Source organism: Phaethon aethereus (genome assembly GCF_964289735.1).
Source record: "Phaethon aethereus genome assembly, chromosome: 4".
NCBI classification, from domain to species: Eukaryota; Metazoa; Chordata; class Aves; order Phaethontiformes; family Phaethontidae; genus Phaethon; species Phaethon aethereus.
Window position 1 is genome coordinate 72,115,344 of NC_138578.1, and position 23,348 is coordinate 72,138,691.

The 23,348-nt window shown below is 37.1% G+C and overlaps 1 protein-coding gene across 1 annotated transcript in view; it reads left to right on the top strand.

Moving 5' to 3' along the window:
• KIAA0232 overlaps positions 1-23,348 on the top strand; it is a gene marked incomplete at its 5' end in the record, with an annotated part of 51,879 nt that overhangs the window by 17,211 nt on the left and 11,320 nt on the right. Inside the window, 4 exons of the mRNA XM_081999079.1 lie at positions 635-772; positions 13,359-13,425; positions 14,428-14,509; positions 16,112-19,409. Coding sequence (XP_081855205.1) covers positions 635-772; positions 13,359-13,425; positions 14,428-14,509; positions 16,112-19,409 — 3,585 coding nt within the window. The remainder of the gene's footprint in view (positions 1-634; positions 773-13,358; positions 13,426-14,427; positions 14,510-16,111; positions 19,410-23,348) is intronic.

Below are 23,348 nucleotides of genomic sequence, written 5' to 3' on the forward strand. Positions count from 1 at the left end.
ATAGCATTCTTCTTTGATTTTATTGTTCTTAATTAAATGTACTTACATGTATGGGAACCCAAGACTCCACTTCCACCCCCCCTCCTCCTGCCAGTGTCCAGTTTTCTTCCAAAATTAGTTCCAGTTCATTTTAAGATAGGCACTGCTACCTCTAGTCATAATGATGTTCATTGTGAGACTGAGTTGAAGGCTTTGGGATCTAACATTGCATTTTCTTCTTTTGGCTTGTTTAGCTTTCTCTTAAGTTTGATCCGAACTCTGAACTACTTGCTTTTCATCCTTATTGTTTCAGAGATCAGTGAAACTCTCAAACTTATTTTGTGTAAATTACAGTAATATATTCAACCATAAAATGTCCATAAAATAATCTTTATGAATATGCTTTGCAATTGGAAAATATTGCAGTGAAGTGTGAATAGCTTCCATGTCCTATGAAAAATATATGTGTTTTTCTGAATAGTAAGTGCAAGTTTTCTGTAATCAAACTAATCTTTAGTTTGGCAAAAAGTAGTTTTTAGTAGGTAAGGTGAGGTTGTTTTTGTTTTGAGCAGTATGTTATTTGTAGTTCTGTTCTACTATAGTACTGAGTTTTTCTAGTAATTTAAATAATGTAATTTCTTTATTTTGATTTTAGGAGAATGACATCTTCCTGGGCTGGGAAAAGGGAGCGTACAAGAAATGGGGAAAGAGTAAGAAAAAGTGCTCTGATCTAACACTAGAGGAAATGAAAAAGCAGGCTGCTGTCCAGTGTCTTCGCTCTGCTTCTGATGAAGTAAGTTTGAACTATTTAATAGATTCTTAATTTAATAGACTTTAAATAAATAAATAGACTATAAATAAATAGACTATAAATAAATAAATAGACTTTATGCCCTTTTTTGTGTTAGATGGATTTAGCTTGTGATGCTTATCTTTTAATTTGTGGCTTCTTAAAATGCAAGTTCCCCAAGAGTTGTCTGGGAGTTCTTTATTTTTCTTCAGGAAATTATGAAATCTGTGTATGACAGTAGGATTTTACAAAAGATTCTGTACTATGTAGCGTCATGGTTTTCTGTCTGTAATACCTCACCTATTCTTGTCAGGGACAGTTGCAATGCGCCAGTTCATGTTGAAATTACCACAAAGCTTTGCATAAAGATTTTTCTTAGAATTCTGAGTTTACTTTGTGTTGTGTGTGAGCAGCAAGGAATGGAATTGGAATATTAGGGCAGAAAGCCATCTTGCTTTGTGCATGCTGTATGCGTAATCCAGAGTTGCTAAATAAATGCAACATATAGTAGCAATTGTTCACTTTTCAGATTACATCATTGAGTGGAAGTGGAATTGAAGTGCACTGACTGGAGAAGGTCAGGAGAGGTGAAGGCAACAGGTTGAAGGAAGGTACCAGAGGCAGCAGATACCATGTAGCTCAATAGAAAAGTGGAGAAAGGGAGAGACTGTTGAAGGAAATGTTTAAAAAGAAAAAAATAATCTGTAGCACAGGTCAGTGAAAACTCTCCAGGGAGTTTTTTCAGGCAGCAGAAATGCGAAAGTCTGTCTTTTAGTTCACAGAACTACAAACAATCTGATCTGACACTACTGTAAGAAGAAGCTCTACCCAGCCTATGCAGCCTGGTTGCGTTATTGCTCCATACAGCTTCCTAGTCAGTTTGTGCTTGTGCAAGCATTTGTGTGGTTGTGTGGAGAACTGGATTGGGAAAGTGAATCAGTTTCCTGAGTTTAACCTGGTTGGGGTGGAGGAAATTTTAACCCAGAGAGGTTTCCTGATCAGATTTGTAGCACAGACACTTGTGCCATCAAGAGTGTCAAGGTATGTGGGCCAAGAATAATGAAGGAAATGGGGTTGATTTGTGTGGTTATTCTCACTGCCACCACCTTCACCATCATTGCCTCCATATATTGGCATACTGTTTGTGAAGCTACTTGAGCATTTGTTCAGTTACTAAAGTGCTAATTCATTGATTGTGAGTTTTCTGAACTCCCGTTTTCCCAGTACTTCGTACTGTAACAAAGTGATGCAAAATACAATTTTGCTGGTAATTTGCTGTGCTCTCATAGTTACAGAATATTGAGGTCAGCACTCTGACTACTGTAAAAGTTAATCTAAATATGAGGCAAATATGAAGAAATAATTGCAAGAAGTATTGTCTTTCTTCAGGATATGACTATCTTTGTATACTCATTTATGAACAACAAAAAGTAGTAGTCTCATACATAGACCACAGGAATACTGATGGTCAATTTTTAGCTTTAGAAACCAGTCTCTTGATACATCTTCACATTGCTGAAAATCAAGGTGCATTGCTTAGCAGTAAGAGAAATCCAGTTGAAAAGAAAAACAAGGAGATAAATTTGTTGATGATCCATAGTCTGCCTCCACTTGAAAGTTTGTATAACCTAAAACAGATGAAGAAGGGAAGAAACCCTTCAACTAGAGTTTTGAAAGAATAAAAAGACATGTGATCTGAAAGGTTGAACAAATAACTTCCTCCTTTGACTCCTGCCACCTTGTCAGATTTTTATTGTTCAACATTCATCTACAACCTGTGGACTTGTGTTATTTCAGGATTATTTTTACTTCTCTTGCATGCCTAGACAACTCAGCTTGCACATTTGCGGTCTTTAATGAAATTGTAGGTTACTTGTCTTGCATAAGAGAGAAATATGGTTTGGGTTTTTTGTTGGTTTTTGGGTTGGTTTCCCCCCCCCCTCCCCGGATTTAGGGAGAAGGGTGATCCTGCTTTGATGCTAGTGATATTTTAAAGTAACTTGTAAGGTATCTTTTTTTTCTGCTTTTCAAACACATTTCCTGTGTTGGCTGGCTTCTGTATTTATGTTTGTGTGCTAATCTGATGGGAATAATCATTAGTTTTTGGACTGTGAAACATAATGTTACAATACTATTGCTTCTGAGGCATTCAAGCTGCCCCATGCAATGTTCATGGTTTCATCTCTACAAAAAGATAAAAATACTCTGTTAACTGTAGCCAGAATCGATGATTAGTGGTGTGCGAGTGAGGAGTATTTATAAAAACTGTTGAGATACAAAGAAATACTTTTTTCCGATGCCACTGAATTTTTTTTAAATTGTTTTCTGAATCATCTGAAGACGTTTACCTGTAGAGATTTTTTTTTTTTTTGGTCAAATAGGTAGAAGCTGGATGTGTTCATTAGGATCTTCATAAATATGTCAACTAGCAGCTTTGTTCTCACAGGTTTTTCTTCTTGCAAGGGGCCTGGCAGTAGTCCATGTGGGCAGTTCTGGGGCTTGCTTACAGTTTTGCTATTCTTCTGTGATCCTTTTTTTCAAAGTAGCTGGATACGGAAATACCAATATCCTCACACGGATATGGAACACTTGCTTTTCCAGCCTAACCTCTTCTTTCAACCTTCACATTGGAGCAAAGCAAGAAAAGTTGAGGTAGCTCCATTACTGGGAGTAATCAAAAGAAATCTTAGTGTATATAAACTTAAGTATATTTAAATAAGATTGTATTTAAGTGAAATGATTACAATGTTTACTCTGTGTGTGTCTGTAGAGATAGTGTATATACACACATTTATGTGTACATATGCACAAACAACACCACCACCAAAACAAAATAGGGAGACAGTTAAATGAAGGTTTTATGATTCTGCAATCATATATATTTTAGGGGGGAAAAATGCGCAGAGGATGAAAGGATATTGAGGGTTAATAATAACTTTTTTTCTGACTCTTACACAAATGACAGGGATCCAGGTACCATGGTTTTGGGGTTGATATTTAATTGGTTAAACCAGTAGCATGTTGAGAAATTGCAGACAGTCTGCCTCCCCCCCCCCACCAGTAAACCTAAAATTGGGTGATCACTTCAAAAAGATGCTTGATGGGGAGAGAAATTAATAAAATAGATGAGATGAAAATTGCCTTCATAACAGTAAACACTGTTTTTGTCAGTCTTTCATTTAATGATTGAAATAAGTATTTTGAAATCTTGTTTCTTGTGGATTTTCATTTACATAGTGCTCATTCTTACGGAATACTTTGTTTGGTAGCTTAGTTTTGTTTGAATTCAGTTTTTTGTCTCTTACAAAGAAGTAATGCTGTAAAACACTAGTCTGAGACAGAAATCCAAGACTCTAGTTATAACTTCATAGTGCAATAAACAAACATTTAACTTCAAAACCCCTACAGTTTAATGTTTATTTCTAAAACATTTCCTAAGTTACAGAATATGACAAGTCAGGGAAGCTGCAGTCTTTTGACAGCTCTGATCACTGTGTCTTGCCTGTTGTGGACTAAGTGCTTTTGTGAGATGAGGCCTGATTTTGACAGATATGTCAATCAAGGTATATTACATATACCATATCTGGTATGTGTAATAATGTAAATTGTTTATGTTCTGAGAACAGTATTTTTTGTGACAAGCACTCTGGTGTCTCGAGTTGTCTATATTCGTGTAAATCTTTGGCTGCAGGTACTCTTTATGCAGTCAGAAGCAGAGGAAATGTAAGTATGTTGCAACTTGCCAGAAAATGAAGACAGAATAATGCTGAGAAGAACTTTTAAAACAAGGATTTTAATGTAATAATTAATTGCTATTCTTACTGCAGTTCTAAAGTTTATTTTTTCCAAAGCACTTGGATGGAGTATAAATAGCAGTTCAAAGAGGTGCTGAAGAATTGTTCACATTTTAAAAAGCTTGGTAATATTGACCTTGAATAGAGACTTTGTCTTAGTTCTTATCCTGCTGAATTGTAGAAGAAATTTTAAAATGTTGGTTTGCAATTAACTAGCAAAGTAAGGATGTCCATTCTAATGAAATGTTGGGTAGAAAACCCAACTGCTTAGGATAGGGGAGTATTTATGTAAAAGATCTTTGAGGAAAATGAGAAATTTTATCCTGAAATTACTGCATCAAATTTTAAGTAAAATCAGCTGTTTCTGTCAGCATTAAGTGACTCTCTTTGGTGAGATTTTTTGTTGTTGTTTTAATTCCTGTCTGGTACACCAAAAACTAAGAAGGTCAGTTTGTTCATATATAGTTTCTGAGGTGCTGGTTTGTTGTTTGGTTCTTTTTTAAGCCTCCTAATTCTAAAAATCAGTAAATTATTTTGGATTTCAATAATAAAACTTGTCAGTAACAAGACTGAAAGCAGTATCCTTGAGACTCAGAAGTTTAGTAAAAAAGTAAGAGTTTAGAAATTCACCTTTGTTGTATTTTTGCAAGGTGGATACTGTCTGAGCAAGGTTGGAATTACAGGTTACTTGTTGAGATTGAGACATGTAAGACTTTTCAGTAGGCATATTTCCTACTAATAATACTGAAATTACTCATGATGCCTGTCCATTGGTCATAAATACAAGCTTAATTACCTTTTAACTGTCTATAGTTTTCTGCTAAAGCTTGCATCGCTCAATAGAGCAAGCAGGTTCTCAGCTGTGGTATTGCAGTTCCTATAGAATATAGTTCATTCACAGACCACTTGTAGTATTACATGTGAAATTCCACCCCAAGATGGTGCTAGAGTTCCAGTTAAAGCAATCGGTGTCTCTTTAGTCTGCTGAACTGTATGAGGACATTTTAAGAATGAGCAAATGAGGCTACTTCTCATGTATTTTGCTTTCTACACTGATGAAACTAGATGTCCCGGAGTCTTTGCTTCTCTGTCTGTAAGCGGCCTCTTCACCTAAGCTGTTCTACAGCGCACACAGAGACAGTGTGCTAGTGTCTAATGCTGCTGATGTCTCAAGGTATGTCCTCATGGGATTCGGGCAATGTGGTCCATTTCTGAACTAACCAGGCTCTCAGACATGGGCTAACTGCCACATGAAACAGCGAACATAATGTTAAAGTAAGAATTAGGCTTGGTTGATAGATTCCATAACGAATTTTAAGAGCACCGCTCTAATATATTTCACAAAAGCAAACAGTACCTCCCATCTCACTGTTCTAAGAGGTTACTGCTTGGAGTTAACACTGAAATGTAACTGGTGAAACTTCGTAACAGTACTCTCCTTGAAATGTAGTTAGGTGTGGTTGCGCTGTTATTTGGAGCATTGGCTTTGCTTGCTTTGAATTATGAGGGGGAAATATGACCCTTCTGATATCTGTATTATCATACGGGAGCACTTAGAGGAACAAAGGTGGCTCTAGTTAAAAATTTGAAATGGTAATCTTTTATTCTCAAATGTACCTTGCTTTCAGCACAAATTTGAGATGTGTCTAAAATAAGATTCTGTCGAAAATTTCTTAACATTTGTCATCTGTCTTGCTCTAAGTACAGAACTGTCAAACCTTCCGTGCAGTTTCTACAGTTCTGCACATAAACCTTATTTGAAGAAATAAGCTCCTAATCAGGCCAAATGAATGAATTGGTTATGATTCCACATCTGAGACGTTTTTATTGAATGGGTTACTCTGGCCAACTATGCTAGTCTCCAGAGATTTTTATCTATGTGCCAGTTAGACCACAGCACTACTGCATAGTCTGTTTTGCACTTGACAATTGTGATGTGCGAGAACTGAGGCAAAAGGGCTTGTGGAGCCTGCAGCACAGGGACTATGTTTATTTTCTTCTTATGTAGGATGCCAGATTAACTAGATTATTTAAAATTCATTTTAATCACTGATTTATTTCTGCTGTTCTCTTCTTCTCTGATGTAGACAATATTAATTAGGTAATACACTCTGACCACTACACTGAGGTACTGGGAATCAGCTAGTAAACATTAGATGGTTTGTTAAGTGATTTAACTTACGCATTTTAAAAAATCAGAAATGCTGAAGTTGCTCTTGAAAAGTCTGAATTTATTAAAGCAAAAAAATGAAGTTAAGGTTTCAAAACAACCATAATGCTTCTTGAAGTATATATCCTAACTAGCTCCGTAGTAAGTATTTCTGTGTGTCTGAGGATGATTGTTCCAAATTTTTTTTCCAGGAAATGCCAAAATACTTCACAAAACCAGTGAATTATCTTTTTTTCTGGGTTGTATCCAGTTGGCCTTCTGCAAAGGGATATACTAGCTGTTTCTAGAACAGACAGTGTTATTTAGGAAAGGATTTTAAAATTTTTTCGGGAGCTAAGAAGAAATTTAGACAAGATGTATGTCTTGAAAAAGAAAATCAAGCTGGGACTGATGTCACTCAACTGCTTCTGTGAGAAGGCATCATAGGGTTTTATTATTTCCAACCAGTCATTGTTTTTCTATGATAATTTAATTTGTATTGGTTTAAAAGAATTTGTATTGGCTCTGTATTGTCAAATCCATTAGTTTCAAAAGTTTTTTCCTTCTTTCTTCATTCATATACTAAGTAAGTTATGTGGTATTGAATTTGGCAAACTATATTAGCCTGTGTTTTATAACTTCAGATACCATATAGAAAATAGAAGCGAATTTGTCTTGCCAAGGTAACCATCACAGAATAAAATAATCACAATAAATCAATTCCTCTTTCCTTATGAAAAGGGATTTCCTTATTATTTGGCATTTAAATAGATATTCATAGTATCACATACCTGATTTGTCAGGTTACTGAAGCTGCTACCCTGAGTATAATATCAACTTCAGTGGAAGCTGACAAAAGTTTTAATTATTCCAATTTTTGTATGAGTTTTCTTGATACAGAAAAAGTATATATCACACTGGAGAAGTTCTTTGTGGGACCTTAGTCTACACAGAAGTTGCTTCATAACATTTTGGGGGGCATTTGTTTCTCAGTTTACATCAAGCCAGCAAAAGTAAATTCATGCTTATCTTTTATTTCTTGTATTTAAGTATCTCCCATAGTATAGATCATTTTGTCTTGGAGGCTGAAAGTAGGTGTTTGGTATGATTGAAGCATGTATGATTGATGCAAGTATACCTTGCATGTACTCCCAATGATAATGGGAGCAAAACAGGGCAAAGCAATTCTCTTGCCTGCAGCTTCCGAGAGAGAAAGCAAGCTTGTATATGCACGTCTTGGAGGGAGAAGGCGGCACACAACCATGGCCATGAAAATGCCCGAGAAGACGGTTACAGAGCTTTCATGAATAATGCCTTGTGTTTCATCACATAACAATGTTATGAAATTATAATTTTCCTTAATGTAGAACGATCATTTTCACCAAAAATTTGAATTCGAACCCATTATAAATTCTTATCACACACAGAAGCAGACTTCAACGAATGTGGCAGAGTACCTACTGGAGAAATTTCAAGTGTCCTTTCTGCATTTCACTTGATGCAGAAAACAACTTTTGCATAATTGGTGGGAACACACTTTTAAAAGTTTCTCCTGTTTCATTGATAATATAGATGAGAACATTTCAGCATCTGCAAGCTGAAGTACCATGATTAAGTGAAATCTCACAGCAGCACTGCTTACAAGGATAGCAAGTCTTTTTTGGCTTTGAAGTCAGCATGTTTTTTATAAGCGATGAATAATAATCAAGAAGAACAGTTTCTAGAGAGGAATTATACTTTCTTGGGGGGATAACTTCTAGCTTAAGGTAGCCTGCTTTGAGAAGGAGCTACACGAATTAAGTTTTAAATAACAGAAATCAGATAAACTTCTCTAGTAACCTACATTTAGGGGTGCGTGTTCATTTTAAGTTAGTTTGAGCTGGTAGTTGACCTCTTTTATCTAGCATTAGTAAATAACATACTATTATCTCTCTCAGAATGTGTGAAGTAGTGAATTACAGGTCTGAAATCTGAGCCTGATCCTAGATATGTGATTTACATTTCCTAAAGCTGTTTTAGTACAGAAGCCAGGACTAAGAGAGTTGCAAGAAAGTATTTTTATTTCCTTGTTGGAGACGTGTTGCTCTTGCATTGCTTGAAATTGGATTTTTTATATATATATATATAAAAAAAGTCAGTTTGTCTGCTTGGAAATTGATATTCTAAGGTCATACACGTATTGAAGATTACTTGGATCAAGTATTCATGAGCCCCAAAAGAGAAGTTAATAAACAGAATTTGTTTTCCTGACTGGTCCAATGTCTTTGTTGTAAATCATTATGTAGTGAGAAGATAGAGATTTAATTATGTTCTGAGTACTGAAGGGTCAAAAAGGTATTGCACAAATACATACTCCAAATGTTCATAGTGTTATCTACCTTATTATACTGGAGGAAAATCCCATAACGCAAACTGGAATCTTATTTTATTCCCTTGAACTCTGCCTGGATTGAACACCCCAGGGATGTTGCTGTTTTGGTGGGTTTATTTACTTATTTAGTGGTGATCTTGGAGTTCGGGATTTTTTTTTGGTCCTTTTTTGGTCCTTCTATCTCTTGAGCACCTCTTTTGAGAGTACTCCGATCAATTATACTGTAGCTGAATGTAAACAAATGAAAACCTGTGCTTTTATCTAGCTCTCATCATTCTACAAAATATAGAAATAGATGTGTGGTTGCAGTGAATCATATTTTGTGTCGCATTCAGTTCACATGGCTTAACAGCTGATTCATATAGGACAGCTAGATAATCCTGCTCTTGGTGACAGGCTACATGCCAAGAAAACAGTCCTGGTACATTGCAGTCAGAGTTCCATCTCTGCTGGAGAGTCCTACGACCTGTTAAAGGAATGATTTGAAACTATGAATAAATTGATTTATTTTAATTTCTTGATTGTTTGAACTTGTGTTCTGTGAAAGGAGCATTTGTATTCTGCTCTAGTTGATCCTGCTTCAGCAGGGGTTTGGGCTAGACGATCTTCAGAGGTCCTTTCCAACCTACACAATTCTGTGTGTCTGGGAAAGTGAAATGAGGGTTTGTAAGTTAGTGCCCACTGTTAGCATAGGCAACAGTTTTTAGTGGGTCTGAATTTGGTGTACCTAAAATGGTTTTGTTTCCATGGTTTGCAATCAATGAAACTGATTATTTTAAATTTATAAAAGTACTTCAGAAGTAACTAAATTTATAGATTTAATATTTTCTGGAAACATTTTCTGCAGCTATACAGGGGTGTGAACATACGTACAAAAGCAATTGGGTTGCTTTAAGCTACTGAGTTGCTGCTTACCATCTCTGACTGCTCTGCTTCCAAAGTAGAGCATGTTAAAAAGGTCTTTGATTTAAGATTTGACATTACATACATATGTGTGTCTGTTAAAAAAAAAAAAAAAAAAAAAAAAAACCAAAAAACCCACAAAACCACACAAAACAAACAACCCAAAAACCCCAAACCAACAACAAAACATATCTATAAAAATGTGTGTGAGCTTTGCTGTTTTGGGTTTTTTGGGTTTTTTTTAATTGCTCTAATAGCGTCATGTTGGTCAGTAAGCAAGACACGGGCTATTAGAGTCCGATAACTCCAGCAGTGAGATTGACTGTTCTTGTTCATGCTGGGTGAGTTCAGAAGCTTAATTTATCTGTTAGCACAGTCACTCCTATGCCAGTAACCTAACACCTATCCTTTATGTAATCCTTCCTTTGCTTCAGCCAGCTGATGAGAAGCCAGAAAGAACAACTTTTGATGGAACTGGATGTATGTTAAAGAAAGGGAAGGAAACAGAAATATGTTGGAAACAGTAGAACAGAATAAAATAGGTTTTTGTTGTGGAGGAAGTTTTGCTAGCAAAATGAAAAAATATGAATTAAAAAAATGAGGTGCTGCTCTTTGGAGTTTGAATGAGAGAAACGGGTTAGTAGAAATCTGGGTCAGTAGTTGAAAGAATCTTACAGATAATAATGAGATTTAAGCCTTTCATGTTGGAATTACAAAAGCAATCATAATTAGGCACTTCCATGTTGAAAAGTGTTTTTAAGGTGCTCCAGTATTTGCACTATTTGGGGACTATCTTTAAATTTGAACAGAAGCAAAGCAGTTCCCGGCACATCACGTAATTTTGTTGACTGATTATGTCCTACTGAACCAAGCCAGTGCCTGGAATATCTTACTTTCTGGCAGTGGGGTTGCTGCAACTACAGCGCATTAACTTAAACACTGAAAAAATACAGTAACTAAATCTCATATTGAGAGAACACTGTCATATACGAAATAATTGCTGAGGCATTCATTACATTAAGTCTGCAGCTTGTTTTTATATACTGCAGTAAGAGGTTGAGCAAGTGGTCTCCTGAGGCTTGGCATTCTGCACAGTGGCTTCCCCCCTCCTTTTTTTTATTTTTTTTTTAAAGCTAGTGCTAGCTACATCAGCATGCTATGCAGGACAGCGTGCAGCCTGTCAGCTGACTCAAGTATTAGTTTCATGGTACAGGAGGAAATGAAGCGTCTGATTCCAAAAGTTTTCACTTCTTCGGTGTAATGGTGAGCATATCGTTGCCAGTTTTGGGTATTTTTTTTGACGTGATGTTATAATTAAGTTAAAATGAATCTGTAGACCTTAGATTTTAAGTATTTGCTACAGGTGTGAGTTCGACTAGCCGGTTCGCAGAGCTAAGCAAAACCAAGGCCAGCTCCTCCTCTGTTGCCCTTTTGCGGGGAGTCGGGGGGAGTTGGGAGTGGTATAGGCATAAAGTGAGGATTATTACAACTACATAGACTTGTCCACATTGCTTGGTTCTTTCTAAACAATTTGATTTATGTTGGTAAATTTACTGATATAGGAGATGCCTTCTAAAGTTTAATTTTGCTAAGTCATCCTCAGTTAAGTATGTGGCATAAAGGTTTATATTTAGCCCTTCAGTGCAGCGATGCAGTTAAGGATAGAAAATAGCTTTCTCACTTGACTGCAAATAATTAAAATTTAGAAGTTAGCATGTAAGTCACTGCTTCAGTATATGATTTTTCAAGTGTGTGTTTCTGACAGAGAATTAAACAAGCTAGTTTCACTGTATAACTTAGTATTCCCTTTTCCATAATATTTTCTTGTGCTTTAGCAACATATACTCACATTTCTCAGCAATTTCTTACCAGTAATCGGGAGGGATGAGAAACCCTTCGATCTTAGAAAAATGAAATCTTTGTACCACCATGGTGATGCAGCAAATCAACCTTTTTTTAATGCATTTCTGTAACTTGCTATTTGATCTGCATTACCTTTGGAGAGAATGCATATTCCATGACTACATGCATACAAGATCATGTCAAATTCAGGCGGTGAGATAATTATGTAGGAGGTCTGTTTTAAGTCTCAGAATCTCCAAGTATGATGGGGACAAGATGCTGGAGTCGTTATTGAGGAAACTGAGCATAGGACACAATAAGCTGCACAGTTCTCCCTCATTACCATTCCCAGGTGTACAGGAACTTGCAGGGGACTCCTTGCATCCGCCTTGCTTCTTTTCGATGGATGCATCTAGCTGTGATTCCAGTTTGCAGTTAATGGAAAGTGCAAAGTGTACTCTCCAAGCATGATTCCTGAGCATCGAGATACGAAGAACACGAATATCTACACAGTGCCCAACTCACCTAGTTTTCCTTCCAACAGAAATGGTCATTTCAGGCTGTAGGTTGGTATTTAGTATTTTGCTGACTGGAGTTCAACTTTTATTCCATTAAAATAGCACGAGGTTTTCTGCTATGGGGCAGTTGGGAGTATATTGTACTGTTTTGTGTGTGTGTCTGTTTTTTCAGTATTTTGCTGTTCTAGTGCTGTTGCTTTATCTAGAACTGCTTGCAAGTCTAGGCAGATAGTAAAAGCATAGTATGTGAGAATAACACTGAGATGGGATTTAAAAGGAAGCTTGAGTGTACGGAAGGTTTATGTGGAGGAATAAAGGAGGAAAGTAGAGACTTACACGGAAGAGGAATAAGATGTTTATTTTTCCCTCTGCTGTCCTGAGCAAACACCACAATGTTTAAAAAGAAAAAAACGGAACGTGATAAACTGGCAAACCTACGGGATAAGTTCTGCATGAAAATACTGTGGAAGTGTTTCTTCTCCCTCTCTGCCACTTACATGTATATGTCTTCATACTCTTCTCCTTTTCACCTTCACTCCTAATTTTCTGTAGTCTTTTACCAGTGCCTTTCTCACAGGTATAAATTGTGCAACAAAGAGGGTCAGGCTTTTTTAAATGCATCATAATGATCAATTGGGTCTTGAACTTTTATCGTGAGACTCTTGGCTAAATCCGAAGTGACGTAGTACGGTAAATATGACAGGGCAGAATTTGCAAAACCTTGGATATATAATAATGCAACAACATGACTTGTAGTTTGAAACCTTTGTGTGAATGTATCTACGTGTTTCATGGAATCATTTTGAACTCTAATTAATGTATTTGCAGGAATGGATTTATATCTAGTTACAATTTTTGTTGCTTTTTAATGTGTAGTTACCATGCAAAAAGAAAAATACATGTCTGCTAAGATATGCTTACTGTATCGGTGTCTTTCTGTAAAATGAATATTCTTTTTAACAGCAAGTGATGTTTCCTTTTTCCTTCCCCCGCTGTTTTTGTTGTTGTGCAGAGCTCTGGAATCGAAACGTTAGTGGAGGAGCTTTGCTCCAGACTGAAAGACCTTCAGAGTAAGCAAGGTGAGGGATAAATCTTTAAACTTCTAAGGCCATATATTGTGTTTATCAACTGTATAACGTTCTGAGATGTGGGGGTGGAGAAGCAGGCTGTGTTAATTCAGTAGCTTTTAATACAGGCCATGCAATTTTAAAATAAATTTGAATAATTTCATTCAAATAGTTTAAGCAGTTCTGTACTAGTATGCTTTGTTTACCTAAGAAATAGCCATTCACAAATGGAGTTTTCCTCATGAAAAGCTATGCCTGCTTTTTAAATAAATATTCCATATTCAGCATCTCCCTCCCCACCAAGAGAAGTAAAAATAAAGTAGGCTTGATTCTCTTCCTTTCGTGTATTGATACTTGCAAAGAGTAGATTGGCCTCAAAATTGACCTCAAAATTGTTACATACTAGCCAAGGTGATGTTGACCATTTATTTTGGAAAAAAGTAAAATTAGTGTATATCTCACAGCATTTTTTTGGTACTTTACAGATTTTAATATAAAGAATTAGAACTCTTTAGTCACCTCTCACACAGGAAATATGCCTTTACATGTACCCAAAACACAGCAACTACTGCAGGGGTACTTCCTTTTAGTGAAATACATTCGTAAAAATATTTTGTTAATTGGTTGATTTATTTTTTTTAAAAATCTTTTTATATGTAGCAATGCAAGAAGAAGATAAGGATTTGGATATGAAATAACTAAAAATTCAGTAGGAAGTCTCCTAGCGGGGGTATTGCTAACCATGAAGTTGCATGCAGCAGCTAGCCAGTCACGTTTGGTGAAGCTTGCAGGGCTTAACAAAACAACTGTGGAAAACTTGAACCTTGGGTGGTAACTTATCATTTCTTTATGTGTAATAACTGGACTGTAAGTTGTTCTGTTATTTACAGTGTTTTATGGAAATTTACTACTATTACAGGTATACATCCTGGTGCTTTTTTAACAATACTGTTATAAAATACACTGGCTTTTTGAATTTTTCTGTTAAGCATTTGGGATTTTCTTCCAAAACAGAGGAGAAGATTCACAAAAAGTTAGAAGGCTCTTTGTCTCCTGAGGCTGATTTATCTCCCACAGCAAAGGATCAAGTAGAAATGTATGCATTTTATTATTATTATTATTATCTGAGATACTTTTGTCTTTTCTCCTTTTACTCCCGTATTTTAATGCAGTGAAATTAACTTAGTGGGGAATCTGGAGTTTTGTGGATATTAACAAATAATTTTTTTCCCTACCATCTTCTTTTGTTAATCTTATGTATTTAAATACGAGCATTTGGTACCATGGGCTAGTTTAATTTCTGGCAAAGTCCTGCCTACTTTCTTTTGACTATATGCAGAACTCAAACCAACACTATATTTTAGTCTCCTTAAGACCAAGTCAACTAGATAAATTAAAAGCCTTTAAAACAGCATTAATTGACATGTTAGACTTGCAGGGATAGAATCAGTCTCCTGGGTTTATAGAATCATAGGACAGTTTGGGTTGGAAGGGACCTTTAAAGGTCATCTAGTCCAACACCTCTGGAGTGAGCAGGGATATCTTCAACTAGATCAGGTTGCTCAGAGCCCCGTCCAACCTGACCGTGAATGTTGCCAGATATGGGGCATCTACCACCTCGCTGGGCAACCTGTTCCGATGTTTCACCACCCTCACTGTGAAAAATTTCTTCCTTATATGTAGTCTGAATCTACCCTGTTTTTGTTTAAAACCATTACCCCTTGTCCTGTCTTGTTCAGAACTCTTTGTCTTCTGTTACAGAAATGGGCAACTGGAACTCTTACAACCTTTAAACTCTTTATAACCGAAGTTATAAAAACTCTTTATAACTAGTTACTGAGTACCTGAGTCCAGTGTTACTGAAGTGCCCAGGAGTTTTATCATATACTTCTCTTGGAGATATGACTGCTTCTGTATGTCTTAATCGTAACCATTGGTAGCAGCAGTCTAGAAGTGTTGCTAAATGAATGATACTTCAGGGAAATGATTGTGCTAATTTAACTTAAAAAACATTCAGAAGTCAGTTAATAGGTTCTCATTGAAATATATGTGATTCAGTATAAATCTCTTTACTGTCAAACACATACTACTTTAAACATTGCAGAAAACCGTGTTTTAATTTTGTCCCTGTTGCACAAAGCTGTTAAGCATCTTAAACTACTGAAGAATTAATCTTTTTTGCAATAGCTTTTTCTTAACTGGACGATCAAACTGTGTAGAACTTAACAGCTAGTGTCTCATTTCGCAAAGGAGAATTTAAAAAAACTTAAATTTAGGACTGAACTGACTGAAATTCAGGACTTCCTCATTTATACTCTAAATCAAACACGTTTAGGAAAACTGTAGTGAATTGCTACATTATCTAATAAATCTGCAGTCAGGCCTTCACTGTTTTAAGAATCCACAGTTTCTGTCTACAGTGAAGTTCAGTACTCCCTAAAAATGGGATTGTTTTACTTGGCAGTATATTTTTAAGCATGTATTAATATAAGCACTTCTAAAGCTTCTCTTAATCTCCCCTTTGTTACCATTCAAATATACAGTGCACTGAGTGGCACGTGCATATGTAGAACAAACTAGATTTTTTGGGGGGGCAATTTTTGGTTAGTATCTTGATGTGTTTTTAGTAATAGTTTCTGCTCTCAAAGCCTGTCTGAAGTTCTACAATCTGTATATCACCTTTTTGTTTTGCTTTCAGGTACTATGAAGCATTTCCTCCTCTTTCTGAAAAGCCAGTTTGCCTGCAGGAAATCATGACTGTATGGAATAAATCCAAAGTATGCTCTTACTCTAGCTCCTCATCTTCATCCACTGCTCCACCAACTAGCACAGATACATCTTCTCCAAAGGACTGCAATAGTGAAAGTGAAGTAACTAAAGACAGAAGTAATAAAGTATCTGCCACTGTACAGGAAAGAACCCAGCAGAAGAAAAGTAAAAATGAGAAAGAAAACAAGTTTAGTAACAACACTGTTGAAGAGAAGCCTGTTTTGTACAAAAAGCAAGTCCGACATAAGTCTGAGGGAAAGATGCGTCCTCGCTCCTGGTCATCTGGATCCAGTGAGGCTGGCTCAAGTTCTAGTGGTAATCAAGGTGAATACAAGGCATCAATGAAATGTATCAAAGTAAGACACAAAACAAGAGAGGTTCGAAATAAAAAAGGGCGTAATGGGCAAAGCAGGCTTTCAGTGAAATCTGGTGAAAAGGTTGATAGAAAAGTCCACAGCGGAAGCAGTAGCAGCAGTAGCAGTGGGTCCATCAAACAGCTGTGCAAAAGAGGTAAAAGGCCATTAAAAGAAATTGGAAGAAAAGAAGCTGGCGGTAACGATGGAAGAGATTTCTATTTAGACAGCAGAAATGAAAAGGAATATAAAGAAGAACCCTTGTGGTATACTGAGCCGATTACAGAGTACTTTGTTCCTCTTACCAGAAAAAGCAAGCTGGAGACTACATACCGCAACAGAGAAGATATATGTGGCGTAACATCAGAGGCTGTAGAAGAGTTGTCTGAATCAGTGCATGGTCTTTGTATTAGCAACAATAATATTCATAAAACATACCTCGCAGCAGGTACTTTCATCGATGGTCACTTTGTAGAAATGCCTGCAGTTCTAAATGAGGATATTGACCTCGCTGGGACCTCAATATGTTCTCAACCAGAGGACGACAAATACTTAGATGATGTTCATCTGTCAGAACTAACACACTTCTATGAAGTGGATATTGATCAATCCATGTTGGATCCTGGTGCCTCAGATACGATGCAAGGGGAGAGTCGGATTTTAAATATGATTCGACAAAAGAGTAAAGAAAAAACTGATTTTGAGGCAGAATGTTGCATAGTGTTAGATGGAATGGAGTTGCAAGGGGAAAGTGCAATATGGACAGATTCGACCAGCTCTGTTGGTGCTGAAGGGTGGTTCTTGCAAGACCTTAGTAATTTAGCTCAATTTTGGGAGTGCTGTTCATCTTCTAGTTCTGGTGATGCAGATGGGGAAAGTTTTGGAGGAGATTCTCCAATCAGATTCTCCCCCATCTTAGACAGCACAATGCTTAATTCACACATGCTTGCTGGCAATCAAGAGCTCTTTTCAGATATTAATGAAGGGTCTGGTATAAACTCTTGTTTTTCAGTGTTTGAAGTGCAATGCAGTAACTCTGTTTTACCATTTTCTTTTGAAACACTCAACTTGGGAAATGAAAATGCAGATTCTAGTAGCACTGCTAATATTCTTGGGAAAACACAGTCTAGATTGCTAATATGGACCAAAAATAGTGCCTTTGATGAAAACGAACACTGTTCCAATCTTTCAACAAGAACCTGTAGTCCATGGTCACACTCGGAAGAAACACGTTCAGACAATGAGACTTTAAATATTCCATATGAAGAATCCACGCAATTTAATGCAGAAGATATTAATTATGTAGTTCCTAGAGTGTCTTCGAGTTATGTAGATGAAGAAATTCTAGATTTTTTGCCAGAAGAAACCTGCCAGCAACAAGCTAGAACTTTAGGAGAAATGCCCACTTTGATTTTCAAAAAAAAATCTAAACTAGAATCTGTCTGTGGTATTCAGCTAGAACAAAAGGCAGAAAGTAAAGACTATGAAACTACACAAGGGTGTAGTGAAAGCAGTCCACATGGAGATGGCTACAGCTCAGGGGTTATTAAAGATATTTGGACAAATATGACAGACAGACATTCTGCAGCGACGGTAGAAATAGAAGGAATAGAAGATGAATTGTTTTCAACTGATGTAAATAACTATTGCTGCTGTTTGGATACAGAAGCAAAAGTTGAAACCCTCCAGGAGCCCAATAAAGCAGTGCAGAGATCAGAGTATCATCTTTGGGAAGGTCAAAAGGAGAATTTAGAGAAGAGAGCCTTTGTCTCAAATGATTTATCAAAAGTAGATGGTGGTGACTATACTACACCATCAAAACCTTGGGATGTTAACCAGGATAAAGAAAACTCATTTATACTTGGTGGTGTGTATGGGGAGCTCAAAACATTTAACAGTGATGGAGAATGGGCAGTGGTGCCACCTAGTCACTCAAAAGGGAGCTTATTACAGTGTGCAGCTTCTGATGTAGTGACGATAGCTGGTACAGATGTTTTTATGACTCCAGGTAATAGCTTTGCCCCTGGTCATAGGCAATTCTGGAGACCATTTGTATCATTTGAACAGAATGAGCAATCAAAGAGTGGAGATAACGGATTAAATAAGGGTTTTTCTTTTATCTTCCATGAAGACTTACTGGGAGCTTGTGGTAACTTTCAAGTTGAAGAACCAGGGCTTGAATACTCATTCTCTTCCTTTGACCTGAACAATCCATTTTCACAAGTTCTTCATGTAGAGTGTTCGTTTGAGCCAGAAGGAATTGCATCTTTCAGCCCTAGTTTTAAACCTAAGTCAATTCTGTGCTCTGATTCAGACAGTGAGGTTTTACACCCTAGGATATGTGGTGTTGATCGAACGCAGTACAGGGCTATACGGATTTCTCCAAGGACTCACTTTCGCCCAATTTCTGCATCTGAACTTTCTCCAGGTGGTGGAAGTGAGTCAGAATTTGAGTCAGAAAAAGATGAGGGAGGTGTTGCCGTCCCTTCTCAAGTAGATGTATTTGAGGATCCACAAGCAGATCTCAAACCTCTGGAAGAAGATGCAGAAAAAGAAGGGCATTATTATGGAAAATCAGAACTTGAATCTGGAAAATTCCTTCCCAGATTAAAAAAGTCTGGAATGGAGAAGAGTGCACAAACATCGTTGGATTCCCAAGAAGAGTCAGCTGGGATGTTGCCAGTAGGAAACCAAGATCCCTGTTTAGAATGCAGTATGAAAGAATCTCTAGATGGGAGGGCGATGGAGAGCTCTAAAGTAAACTGCAGAATAGTGGAGCCACGTGAGGAGACTAGCAGGTTTTGCAGTTGTAAAGCAGGGTGCCATTTCCCCACGTATGAGGATAATCCTGTTTCTTCAGGAGAGCTTGAAGAGGTATGTGGATATACAAAATTATGGAATTTGCAGCTGGCAGCTGATAACCAGCAATTTGTCATGTGACAGCTCAATTTAAATGTTTGTATAGTTCTCTCGAAAAATACAGTTTTGTAGAAACACTGGAGGTTCCATCTGAACATAAGGAAAAACTTTGGGTGACTTAGCGCTGGCACAAGTTTTACAGGAAAGTTGTAGAGTCCCCATCCTTGGAGATACTCAGAAGACATCTGGACATGGTTCTGGGCAACCTGCTCTAGGTGGCCTGTCTTGAGCAGGGTTTGTTGGACATGATGACCTCCAGAGTTTTCTTTGAACCTCTATCATTCTGTGATTCTGTGAAAAATTAACCGTCTTGAGGCATTATGAGGCATTTTCTTGCATACCTTTAGAAATTTTATGCATGTGTACACTCAAGTGACTTTAAAACCTGTTTACCTTAGGTTTCTAGCTTATCTGATCTACATATAATATTTTAAAATGTGCATAAAGTTTGCGTAATGAGATTACTGTTTTTGATCCAAACCTATTTTAAAATTTTGAAGAGGAAGATCTGAAGTCAGTCTTTGCAATATGAATTATAGTTACTTCCAAGTAGAAGAATTTGGAGTTGAATTATTGGATGTAAACTTCAGGAAAAGGTGTGTAGAAAGGCTTAATTGTCTGGAAATTAAAATGTTCTCTCATCAGTGTATACACAAAAAGAAATAAAACATGAGTGCAAAATATCCATCACTACCACAGTACTGTAAGGAGGCCTAACTATAACTACGGGTTAAGCTCAGAGTTTTCTTTCAGGTCATTGTAGCTATAGGTTAAGTAGTGAGCAAGAGCAAAAATCCCCTCCACCCAAAAATATCCAAGTTCTTCTTGCTGTGAGCTCCCTCTGCTTTTGAGAAGAAATATTTGACCAGCAAAGTGAAGGTCCTTGAATGTGTCCAGAAGAGGACAACAAAGCTGGTGAAAGGGCTAGAAGGAATGTCCTGTGAGGACTTTGGGTTTGTCTAGGTTGGAGAAAAGGAGGCTAAGGGGTGACCTTATTGCCCTCTACAGTTTCCTCAGGAAGGGACATGGAGCAGGAGGTTCTGATCTCTTCTCCCTGGGATCCAGCAACAGGACACATGGGAATGGTTCAAAGCAGCGCCAGGGGAGGTTTAGACTGGACATCAGGAAGCATTTCCTTAGTGAGTGGTTGGACAAACACTGGAACAGGCTTCCTGTAGAGAGGTGGTTGATGCCCCAGATGTCAGTGTTTAAGAGGCATTTGGACAGTGCCCTTAATAGCATGCCTTAACTTTTGGTCAGCCCTGAATTGGTCAGGCAGTTGGCGTAGATCATCATGGTAGGTTCTTTCCAAGTGAAACTATTCTATTCTGTTCTAAAATAATTTAGTTGTGCACTCAGAGATGTTGTCTGGATAATTATAAGTTGGATCTTATGTTTTCTTTTCCTCCTCAGCTTCCTCTTGCACATACTCAGCAGTTGTAATATCTACATTAGGAGGAAATTTTTATCATTTTCCACTGAAGAGTTACACCCAGCTTGTGTTTGTATTGGGATTGTATACTCCCCAATTACAAGTTTGAAGCACTAATTCATGTATGGGAAAGCTAACTTTTTTCTTGCTAAAACTAAAGATAACCTTTTTTGTTGTACAAAATCAGAGTTCCTTATTTTCCTTCTTCCCCATTTGTTTCTCCTCTCATCCTCCTTTAAATTAAGTGCTAGTGCAGCTTCTTTTCCCAGTGTCAGTAAGTTGATGTCTGCTGTTTGCACAAGAGAATCAAGTTTGTGACTTTTCTAGGCCCTTTCTAGACATCTTCATTCCTGCTGCTCTGTTAGGTTAACGGGAAATTTCTGGGTTTGTGCCAGGCCTTGCAAAAAGAGTCACCAAAAAAATTAGTAAACTTAGATTGTAAGTCAGAACAAATTCTGGAATTACCTTTTACCAAGAGTAAGCAGAATCTAACTTCCTCATGCAGTAGTACATAATGAACGAACAAATGGTATAATACAGTTACTTATAACAGCAAGTCAATGAAGTTCCTTCCAGCCCTTTTCAGATCTCCTTTCTGGATGCTTAGTGCCCCATGAAGATATTTATTCTCATCTTCATTTCAACCACTGATCCATTCAAGAAAGTAGTGAGAGTCTGGTATATAAGTTTACAGTGGTTCCATAGTTTATGGTAGCCATGAGGATTGAAAAAAACTTTTGGTACTGAATAGTGCTCAGAAAGCTCTGGTATTTTAAGTTCCTTAGTGCAAGAGGAGAACTAACTGCTTCTGTTGCTCAGGTTGCATGATTTTTGTAGGCATTTTCATAGCTTCGAAATTCTAAGCCAGCAACCATCTCGGCAGTTTAGACTCCAATTTGATTTGCAGTTAAGCTCTTCCTAGGGGGCTTGAGGAGCCAGATTACAACCTGAACTCAGAAAGGCTGGGTTAACTAGCCCTCCTGTATCTAGCGTGTCTCAAAAGGATGTGTGCACGCTCTGGGCTTTCCTATGAGCCATTAGTGTGCATCTGAAGATAATAGGCTTTTTGGCTTGAGAACAATTATCTAAATGCATTATTGTAGTTAAGCCTATCTGTAAAGGAAAAGGTTTTTTAAGCATTAAAACAATTTTAATATGTTGGTTATGAAGTAAACTTTAATCAGTAAAGACGATGACTATATCGTGTGCAGGAAGGGTACAAATGTCATGCAAGTATTTCTTCTGTGTGCAAACTTTTTTCTTTTTAAGAGTGATATTATTTTTAAACAAAATCAATATAAAATGCCTAGAATTAGGATGGTTTAGGAGAAGCATTCTTCCTGGACACCCCATGCATACATGCATGGGAGAAAGAGTTTTCACCTGAGCAGAGGCTGTGGAATTGACCGATTAGTATAGATCAGTATGTGTAAAGGATATTTTTTTTAATTGAAGTTACTATTTAACTCACGGTTGTCTAACGTAAAGTTTGAGTTGTGTTCTGATGTACCTCCAATATTTTTGCATAAATAATGGGTTTGAAAATACTAACGCAGACCACAGTTTAATAGTGAAACATTCTGTTTTGCATCACAAAAACTTGTATTATATACGTGCTGTGCAAACGCACATCTTTGAATATGTCCTATTTATAAGACTGTAGGAGAATCTGGTTCAGTTTCCTCCCACTTCCCTTCTATATTAGAGCACTTCTTTTAGACTCAGAAGGAATTTGCTGATAGCTCCTGCAGAAGTTAAGATTAACTTAAATTTAAGATTAAGATTAATTATTAATCTTAATTAATAATTATTAATTAAGTTTACGATTAACTTAATTAAGATTAACTTAAGACTAACACAACCATCCCCTAAAAACCCCCACAAACAAACAAACAAACAAAACCCACATAAAAAATACTTGCTGAAGTGGAGTCCTTTTTCTTCCAACTAAATGCTCTTACCATTCAGCTGTGGAATCAGGGTAAGTACACAGTCTGGTCCAGTTAATGGTCTCTCAATACAACAATGCTGAATGTCTTACCAATAAATTTTATATGGGCTCTGATATAGTAGGTTTGCCCTAAGAATGCTTATACTATTGAGTCCTTGACATAGATAAAGGGACCTGTAGGTTTTGTTGGGATTGGTACAAAACTTTTGAGGTCTCAACATGCCTACAACAATGCATTTGAGGATGAGGAAATTTTACTGGCAAAAACCGTAAATGTTTATGGATCTCATGACTTAATTGGCCTATTAGATTTGGTGAGGTACTTTGCTTGACTGAAGTAATGCAATGTAACTGTAGAACTCCTTTAGAAAGGGCCATCAAAAGGAAGGGAAGAGAGGTGCCTTACATACATTGGTTCTGAGGTCAGTAGTGTAGGAGATAACCTGCCATAAACCTAGGTGGTGATAAGAGGGAGGCAAAATGCAGAGGAGTCTGCTTCTTGCCGTAAAAT